Source organism: Amphiura filiformis, chromosome 20, assembly GCF_039555335.1.
Source record: "Amphiura filiformis chromosome 20, Afil_fr2py, whole genome shotgun sequence".
In the NCBI taxonomy this organism is placed as follows: domain Eukaryota; kingdom Metazoa; phylum Echinodermata; class Ophiuroidea; order Amphilepidida; family Amphiuridae; genus Amphiura; species Amphiura filiformis.
Window position 1 is genome coordinate 59,868,225 of NC_092647.1, and position 10,692 is coordinate 59,878,916.

At 37.7% G+C, this 10,692-nt stretch overlaps 1 protein-coding gene across 1 annotated transcript in view; it reads right to left on the bottom strand.

Annotated features, from left to right (window-relative positions):
- Positions 1 to 4,341: 4,341 nt before the first annotated feature.
- The window catches only part of LOC140142481 (calmodulin-like protein 4), a 32,168-nt gene continuing 25,817 nt past the window's right edge, over positions 4,342 to 10,692 (bottom strand). The window contains exons 3-5 of the mRNA XM_072164467.1: positions 8,289 to 8,432; positions 6,095 to 6,277; positions 4,342 to 4,621 (exon numbers count right to left, since the gene is read on the bottom strand). Coding sequence (XP_072020568.1) covers positions 4,518 to 4,621; positions 6,095 to 6,277; positions 8,289 to 8,432 — 431 coding nt within the window. The 3' untranslated portion in view covers positions 4,342 to 4,517. The remainder of the gene's footprint in view (positions 4,622 to 6,094; positions 6,278 to 8,288; positions 8,433 to 10,692) is intronic.

Here is a 10,692-nt window from a genome sequence, read left to right on the forward strand (position 1 = left end):
TACTGTCCTGGGTAAGATTAGGCCAATGTTCACAGTAATATTCAAAGTAAAGTACTAACACCTATTACAATACCTTGAGAGGTTCATGGAAATTAATGAGGTGTCACCGGAGCTGATAAATAGATAATAATTTCAAAATTCTAATAACTAAATTCCCAAATCTGCATAAGTTCCCTAAACATAAATAATTTACTGCTACATATACATATAAAATAGAATAATTTGAATACAATATATCTTTATGAGTTTGAATATTGATTTGTTATTTTAAGCCCGATCCTGACTCCACATCGCACCGCCATGCGATGCTGGATGCTATAAAAACTGTAATCTTAGCCAGGCTTTTACAAGCTCTGTGTTGTAAATTCTCATCATGCGGTAGAAATTTATTTCGGTCCGCAATGGAGTTGGAAAATGTTCAACTTTTTCGCATCGCACAGCGATAACGCAGTAATGCACGCGCTTGTGATTGGCTGCTGGAAAATCAAGGTCTGTAGAATGACCTTAAAAGGAGATGCAGACCCCACATGATTTTCAAACATCGTGTGACGAAATTAAAATGTACATTTTAATTTCATTGCGCGATGCTGCGATGTTTGCAAAGCATCACAGCATCGCATCACGCTGCGAAATGGAGTCAGGATCAGACTTAACAGTGCAATGCCACAATGTCTGATCCCCTACTCACTAATTCAAGAGATTTTATGAGTAACATGATGAATGAATAGATGAATCAATATTCAGCAGTATGCCAAACTCATGATGATATAATATCAAAGATAGAAATATATAGTATACCGTATTTCAATACAACATTAGGCAAAAAAAAGCCAACATGTGATTGTTCTAACATAGCCTGCTAGTGGTTAAGCCAAAAATAGGACATTTTACATGAAATTCTAATATCTCTACTTAAGTGGAGACATCAGCTACATGTATTTGAATAGGGCTTCACCTTGCCAAATTATCATTCTAAACATACACAATGACTATTTTAATAACTTATCCTTCACTTTTAAGCAATTTTACACAATTATAATTTTAACACTTTCACTGGCATCACTTATTGGGCCTTCAAGAGGCACAGTGGATGTACTATACAGATATCATGGCATGGTATTCTGCTCTTCGGGCATGAAAACTGGTCTTGGAAAAAAAACCACTGAAAACCATGTTTTTTTAAACCATTTTCAGTGAATTTGATTCAAAAATAGGCTGAAAAACACTGAAAACAATTACAAAAAATGCTGAAATCAGCTAAAACGCTGAAATTTTTCATGCCTGGCTCTTGATTGAATTGACCATGGATTCGCATGATCACACACTGAATAGGGCCAGGTATTTATCCAGACTCTATATCCACTTTGCCTATTACCTGAAACTTGTGACTTACGTAACCCTGGTTACTTATTTGGTAACCCAGGTTACCATATGTGATGCGATCAAGCAAAATCAGTCGGAACTCGGAATATTGATTTTGAGATATAGCCAAACAAAGCAAATATTTCCTTTTGTTTCCTGTTGTTTTGGAAACTCCTTAATTGCTCATATCTTTGGAACTGGTTGTTCAATTTCAATGGGGTTTTCTGCAAAATCCAGCTCTACTATCCTATAAGAAACTGAAAATTCAATATTTCCGAGTTCCAACTGATTTTGCTTGATCACATTACATATGTTTACATTACTTATGAAAGCAATATTAGTCTCCTACACACAACATTTTGCCAATGGCAACTTATAACGCCGTTTCCGATTGGCTAAGGAGGGGACTATTAAACAAAGTCTATTGAATGAAGATTGAAAAAATGCTGCATCCAGGAGCTTGAGTGAATTGGATTGAACTGTGAGAATAGCATGATCTGAGCATGATCAATAGCCGAAAACCCACTGGTATTGCGTTTAGTGTTATTGTACAGCACAACAATTTTGACAATGTGTGAATATTTTTACCCAACATAAGTGATATTTACGAGAAACTTTCTGGGCAAATATGGATGATGGGGATACATGTAGCCATGAACTGATAAAGATAAGTTTACGTCCGGGTTAAAATTGCTCATGAATTTGAAGCAATCAATTTAATTAACCAAATGAAACTTCTAACACATTGATCATGCCTAAATATAATTCTAATAGTGGTAAACGTACATTTATTGTAAGAGCTGCAAATTTATGGAATAACTTACCACCATCATATCGTATAAACCTTGAAACTCTGTCTTTGCATCAATTCAAGACGAGCATCATTATTTCTGCTAAATCATAATCATTTATTATCATATTGTATGTATTTTTGATTTATATCGTTCATGTACTTGAGATGCATTATTTTCTTTCTTTCACATTATTATTCATGTTCTTGTATATATTTTAAACATCATGTTATTTTGTAAATATTCTGTAAAAATGTTGTAAATATTGTTGTATGAGGGCCTGCTTGGAAAGCAGTGCTTGCCACTGAAGTAGTTTAAATCCCTCAATAAAGATTTCACAAATCAAAAAAAAGCCTTCGTGCTGGATGATGCCATGGGAAAAGAGTTAGGCAATCAAAAAGGACTTATTTATTATCATTGGCAGACTGTTTATGTGGAGCGGAACCAACTAGCTGCTGAGGAGACTAGGCAATTTGTGACCTGCTACCACTAAATGAGCATGTCAAAAGTTGGTAGTTTCGAGACGTCCTGGCTGCTGCGTTGGTGTTCTTTATTTCACACGCACCTGATCAAGCTAATAGTATGTCCTTTGAGAATGGGGGCACATTGGGCCATTCAGGACTGACATACTACTGGCTTGCTCAGGTGCGCTGCAAAAAAGAACATCAAATTAGCAGCCAAGATGTCTCAAATACCAACTTGTTTTCGTGGTAGCAAGTCATATTGTTTGTATTTCTACGTAAGAGATCACACAAAACATGATGCATTGTTAATTAATAGTAGTACTGATATTAAATTGTTGAAATACAATTCACAGCAACATATTTTTACAAAGAATTGTGTGAATTGACTGATTTTGATGGATAAATATAATTTACATGATATTTCATTTTCCCCACCTTTACATCTTGCTCCCTACTATAGTCTGTAAGGCTTGACATATGAAGTAATGCTACTATATTTTGTGACTTGTTGAGTCTTGGTTCATCCGAATTAAATTTATGACTCACTTTCAGCCAAATAGGATCTTTATTTTGTTGAGCCAAATGTTACACTATTTCATGTTATTGTTACTGATGTTTATAGCGGCTTAACTTAAACCTAGCCTGTGGACACCACAACCCTTGGCTATGCCAGTATGCCACTACACTTTGTTTCACCTTGGGTTTGGTAGTAACCTCAGTGCTTTGATGCTGTTGCATTTCAAGCATGTCAAACCGCCCTTGTATGCATGTGTATACATTCTATGGGATTCATTTAGTGTGTGCTATTTGGATACTGTGACCCGCAAACTACGCACCTACGTCACTACCAAACTTGAGGGGAAACAAATTAAAGTATAACCTAAAGTGTGCAAAAAGTAACGCAGTTGTTATAAATACGCATATAGCTTCAGAACTAATAATTGTTTTCACAATATTTCAATGTACAAAGAAGGATGAGTTATTTACGTGCATTTTGATACCACATTTGTCAAACAATGTCAAAATTAACAACACAGTAGTGCTTTTAAAGTAAAATACCCAAATTTAAAAGTTGCAGATTACAGGGGATGTATTACCCTACATTATCTATCTTTGCTTTGACTTCAAATCAATACAAATAGCTGTAACTTTTAAATTCAGGTATTTTTCTTTCAAAAACAATGCTGTGTTGTTAATATTGAACGAAATTGGACAAATAGGGTATCAAAATGTGCGTAAATAAATCATCCTTACTTTTATGTTGAAATACGGTTAATTATTAGTTCTGAAGCTATAGCCATATTTATATCAGCTCTGTGTTATTTTTTGTGCAGACAGGCTTGTGCTGATGTTCAAAATTTGTTGCACTTGAGCAGTGCAACACAAAATTGGTAATTATTTCATATGTCATCCTGGTTAGATAGAGTATTGGTAACATAAAGTCAGTATATCAGTTGTGTTATTGAGCAATTTCACCTTACACCACCCATGACATAATACAATCATGGAGTACATGGGTGATGAAACCACAGAGGAGTAAGATAAGACAGAGCGCGTACCACCAGTCAAAGTCCCCATGTATTGTATGGTACCAGTTCTCGCATATTCATGAGGGCCGATTGTTCGATCGTGCTGTGTCAAACAATCACGCCAGCGCTGCGTGCCTTGGCAGATATCGCGATAGAGCGTATGCGTGCTTTTCGCGACACGCGATAGACCATGAAAATACGCGGTAATTGCATAGCAGTCTCGCCTGTCGCATTTCATGGAACAATCGGCCCTCATTATCGGATGAGGCGGAGACTTTGACTGGTGGTACGCGCTCTGTCTATCTTACTCCTCTGTGGATGAAACATAAGATTACCCACAATTCAATATCTCAGTCCTGGAAGTACATACATTAAGGCAGGGTATCAGGAATTGGGTTGAGGACTTGAGCGACAAATTCTTTATAAGGAATGCCAGCTTTCTTCTGAATACCCAGCTCTCTCAGCAAGGAGTCAACTGTGGAAGACAAACAAAAATACAGTATATTATTAACCCATCAATATTAATGCTGCAGGGCAGTGGGTAATGGTGGAAATTCCCTAATATGTGATGCGATCAAGCAAAATCAGTCGGAACTCAGAAATATTAAATTTTCAGTTTCTTATCGGATAGTACAAAGCATTTACAAATCTGGATTTTGCAGAAATCCCCACTGAAATTGAGCAATCAGTTCCAAAGATAAGAGCAATCAAAGAGTTTCCAAAACAAAAGGAAACAAAAGGAAATATTTCCTTTGTTTGGCTATATCTTGAAATCAATATTTCCGAGTTCTGACTGATTTTGCTTGATCGCATCACATATGGGAATAATGTCAAATGTTTTTTGAAAAAATTTCAATTTTTTCCCAATTTTTTTGATTTTGTTCTCATTTTCCTGTTCACATGGCGCTCAAAGGTAACACTGTAATGCTTCCAAGTTTTTGCTGCTACTTTTTTCCTGAAAATAATCAGATTTTCTATTTTCCATATAAAAAATACAAGGATAGTATCCAGCAAATTCCTTCAGCAATGTCTGTCTGTCTGCTCTTTATAATTATAAAGAACTGGGTCATGCCATGCTAGGAAGCTTGATCAGCGAATGAGGTGCCGATATGATGACAACGTGTTTCAATTAGCCAATCAAAAACCCACTTCTGTGTTTACGCCATAAACAGAATCAAATCGGCAGATCACTGAAGAACCTTGCTGAAAACTATGGTAATTAGCAAAAGAATTAAGGTACCAGTTATGTTTATCCCCTGTTTACCCTAAACAAACACATATGTGTCATAATTGGAACCAGCAGCCAATAGCTGCATCTTTTAACTCGGATTTAAAACCTCATTCATTTAAATCGTTCAAGAAATAAAGACACAACAATCCAAAACCCAAGGAAGATGCAAATTCAAAAGCTGCAGTTTGCTCCATTGCATGCCCTTTTGATTTGTACACAATGCGTTCTCGAACAAGAGTACTAGCACCATGTTTCCATTGATTAGCATGTTATAACAGGCATCATGCTTTCATCGATAAGAACACAAAAGTGCAACTTTTCTTGTTTTCTTGGTTAGGTTTTAGATTACCGTTTCTTTAATTCTCAACCAATTTCAACAAATAAGGTCTTTAAGGGGTGAACATAACTGGTACCTTAATTCTTCGGCTTACTGTATAGTATTTCTCCTGAAATTTCATTCCCCCCCCTTCATTGCAGTGGCGGCGCCAGGAAGTTTTGTGCGGGGGGGCATTAGGGGGGCAAAGTGAATTTCAGGGGGGGCAAAATCAACAAAGTTTGCGCAAAATTACCGTAAAAAGTGGACATTTTCGTAATTTTTTACTGGGGGGGAAACAGGGGGCAAGAGTTCTGACTGGGGGGGGCATGCCCCGATGGCGCCGCCACTGCTTCATTGGATCTGTCGATGGGCAGTTTTTGGATCCTGTCTAAACCCCTTACCTTCTCTTTCTGATATTTGTTCTCCAAATCTTGTCATTGTATTCTTGAGTTCTGCTACAGGAATGGATCCCATCTTCTGTTTATCTGACATACGGAATGCTTCCAGAATTTCTTTTTGTGCGTCTTCTGTCTTCAACTGGTTGTTCATCACCATCAGAAAATCATTAAATTTGATTTTACCACCTGAAATGATGAAGCAAAGTTGGATAGGAAAAAAATGACGACAATAATAATGAATTTGTAATATATTTGCCATAAAATTACAGTTCTAAATTAAGGCTGGCATTTTCGGGCGGACTCGCGGGTACATTTGTACTCGCCCGAGATTACATTACAATTTTTTTAAGTTATTTTTTTTTGGTTTTGTAGTGTCCCTGGACCTAGACCTAAATGCCAGGATCATTCATGGTTGACCTAAAAAAAAATTTGCATGATGTTTTGTGTTTTTTTAATATGAAAATTGATACTTTGTTTTCATGTCATACTCTATTAATGGTATCAAAATGCATTCAAATTCATTTTTTTTGGGCACAAAATTATCCGAAAATGCCAGGCCTATTCTAAATCCAACTTCAATGGAGTCATTTTGTGGTATGTCATGTGATATAAATAGCAGGGACTGTCTTTTGGAATATGTAGGAGAGCATTGCATTAAAATGCTCCAGAAGAGCTGTTTAAAAATAGCTCTTCTGGAGTCTTCAATGAGAGCTGTTTAGAGCATTTACAATAGAATGTAAGGAGAGAAATACACAAATACATGTGAAAACCTGTAAAAAATGTGAAACATTTCCACTTTTTGCAGCCATTTTGTACAAAATTGGTTGCTTTTGCTCCCCTGAAATTCACTTTTTCCCCTATTCCGCCCCCCCCAAAATCCCTGTTGATGCCACTGTCTGGTTTTGATTTGTGTGTGTGTTGTGTGTGTGAGTGTGCTATTACAAGTTTCCTCTTTTAAAATCTAACCCTAACCACACTAAAGGAAAACTTGGGTGCATGCATCCCACATGATGCCATGTTGCAATCACCTTAAGCCATATATATGCAAGGAAATGCTGGCCGTGCCAGCTAAACCCCCGTGGCTACTGGACTGTGATCTTGTGCTTGACATGTGAGGGGTCTTTATGTTCGATTCCCAGGGTAATAAGTGACTTCTTTGTTCAGCTTCTCTCCTTTTTTGTTCCTTCTTTCCCTTTCGATAGCCATGGATCATACCCCTTAACCCCTTTGGATCCACCGGTGGTTGGGTTAGGTTGAGCTAATGAAAATCTCGACAATTTTTCCTTGGCCTATGCTATAAAATCAAGAAGATCATAACAACAGTGGTGTAGTGTCATAGGTGCAGCCTCAGGACCCCCTAAGGGGCTGTACAATAATTATGTGTACCCCGGGGTGGTGAATTTTCAAAATGGTCTGCCAAAATCGCTTCCCCCCCTTCGGCCGTGCCAAAAATCTTTGCCCCCACTTTTGACGTGCCAAAAAACCTTTGTCCCCCTTTTGATGTGCCAAAAATTCTTTGCTCCCCACCTTACACACGCAAGATTTTGGGGAACCCGAATTTAAAACCTTAAATTGTCTAATCATATAATGCGAGCGCAGCGAGCAGGAAATGCATATTTGAATGTGTTCCTAACGTTTTCCTACACCTTTTTAGGGCGTAATATAGAAATGGTGCCCAAAATATCTGTGCCCAAAATCTCTTGCCCCCCCTTTCGACCTGCCAAAAATTGCTTGACCCCCCTTTTGACCTGCCAAAAAATGCTTGCCCCCACTTTTGGCCTGCCAAACAATCTTTGTCCCTCCCCTATAATTCACCAGACCGGGGTAAACATAATTATTGCACTACCTAATTGATTTGAAAATTTAGAAAATCACAGATTAAATTGCTGAAAAATGACACCCCACCTCCATCAGGCCTGGTGGCCCAATAGGATGACTTATGCTACAGCACTGCCATAACATATGTGCCTATCCACCACAAACTAGTCGTAAAGTCAGCATTTTCCATTTTGAGATTTCTACTAGGAATTTGACCTTTGATGAACCATAACTTCACTTCTAGATGTCCGATGAAGCTGGTTGAGGTGTCATTGTAAAGCTGAAAATGCATTCTTTCAAAATCTGCAATAAACAGAAAATGATCTAGAGCCGACTTTACTACCATTTCGTGGTGGATGGTCACATATGATGTATTTACCATGTTCATACTGCTTGCGATAATCTTTGATTTCTTCTATTGTTGGATAGCTGCCTAGTGATCTCATGACTACAATCAAGTCTTCACCACGTATTCCATCCCGTCTTTCAGATCTATCGTACAGAGAAAAGCACTCTTTGTACTCTGCAATAAACAAACAAACAACAAATATTTATGAGATATGCTTGCTTACTGTAATGTGCCTCGAGCAATTTAATTTGATCAGTTATTTTTGTTTATAATTTTAAGTTATTTCATGAAAGTTGCGAATCTCCTTTGTCATGTAATTCATGACTATTTATGGATTGGGAATTTCCTACAATGTAAAATGGATATGATATCATATTGGAAATCCCCCAGGAAGTGGGGTGAAAGGTTAATGTTTTTATGTTTGGGAATTTCCCAGATTACATCATATGTTGTGAAGATGTGAATGAAGTAGTGGGCTATTAATACAAGGTGGTTCTCGAACCACGAGTCTCGCCTGCTTTTGTGACCGCCTGCTTTTGCGATAACTGTTGGTAGAGAGGTAAATGAATTTGGCTGTTATCGGCTGGGCACGATTATCTGGCTGATGGTAACTGTACTGTACCCACCAAGTTTCATGCCCATGCAACAGTTTTTACTAATATGACCTCAGATGACCCCAGGTGGCCCTGAAATGACCTTCTAAAAATTTGGCTTTAAATGTTGACTGTACCCACCAAGTTTCATGCCCATACGACAGTTTTCACTAATTTGACCTCAGATGACCCCTGGTGACCCCAAAATGACCTTCCAAACATTTGGCTTTAAATGTTGACTGTACCCACCAAGTTTCATGCCCATATGACAGTTTCTACTAATTTGACCTCAGATGACCCCTGGTGACCCCAAAATGAACTTCCAAAAATTTGGCTTGAAATGTTGACTGTACCCATCAAGTTTTATGCCCATACGACAGTTTTTAATAACTTGACCTCAGATGACCCCTGAGTGACCTCGGATGACCCCGTAATGACCTTCCAAAAATTTGGCAAAACCAAAGAACTATTTCATCAAAGTAATAAATCAAAACAGAAAGATGCTTCCTTTACGAGTTATCACTCATTGAAAGTGCTACTTTGCTATAGTTTACAGGAAAGCGACTATCTTAAAGTCCTCATATTTCCTTAATTACATGACCGATCAAGTTGTTATTTGGATATGTGATGCACAGTTGAAAATTAATTATTAAAAGATTTGGTGACCTCAGTTGACCTTTGACCTTGTATGTGACCTTTGACCTCACGAAATTGGATAAAGTATGTTCACCGCTGTTCTCGACCCGTAACTGAGTTCACGCGTGACGTCACATCCGCTTTATTATTTTCCCGCGCAAACTGATCGCTATGTTGCTAAAAGTGCCGCACAGTCATAACAGGGAGCATCGGATCATATCTCATAACTTGAATTTGCCTCGGAATTGCGTTTTACCGGCTATATATTTTTTTTTATCAATAAAATGGTTATATAATTGTTGAAGTTTGTTGGCTTATATCTTTTTACTTCATAAACTTTCTGATATTTAATATTCCCTTTGAAAAGAAGGATTTGTTGATTTTTTTTTGATATTTTTGCACCAAAAGCACAGTATTTATCGCTTTAAATTAATTATTGGCGTGGTTTAGCCGGAATAAATTTTGAAGTTTTCATTTAAAACATCCTTTCAACTTCACAATGCAGTTTACGAAATCCGGGTAGCAGATTTTATTTTCTTGTACGAGTCTTAGATCCTCAGGCCTCATTTACCCGCATGCCGCACGTATAAACGCCATTTCATGATTTATAAAACTTACCGTCATCACTAATCCCAGTATTTATTCTGTATTATTATTGTTGATTGTTTATATTATTGCTGATGCTACATGCTAGTCATGTGAGCTCATGTACGTACTTGATGGGTTATGCACGGTCCTGCAGCCAATCAGAGAAGAGTGTCTGGTCCATGTTGCAAACTTTATTACCGAACAGACGCGCACATGTGTTACAGTTAATATTTGCACAGTGGACGACGGCGCGGTGTTAAACAACGCAACACGATCGTGCTGTTGGCCATGTTGGGTGATTGCTGGTGAAGTTCTGAACGGAATATAACTGAATGCTGATTTAACAGAAAGATAAACCTGTCTTAAACGCAATTTTGCAGTAAACATGCTCCGGGAACTTACTTCATAAAAGGAAAAGTTTGTTTGCCTACTGCTTTTTTGGAAAGAGTGTGGAAAGTCAAGTATCGCATGCCATGGACGTGATGAATATTTGAACCTGTTGAATGTATGGATTCGACTCGAGTGCAGTGCATAACGGGATAAAAAGGCTTAGTTTTTACCTGTGCTAGGAATAATCCCAGATTAATAAAGGCATATGAATATGCAACCCGGGGATG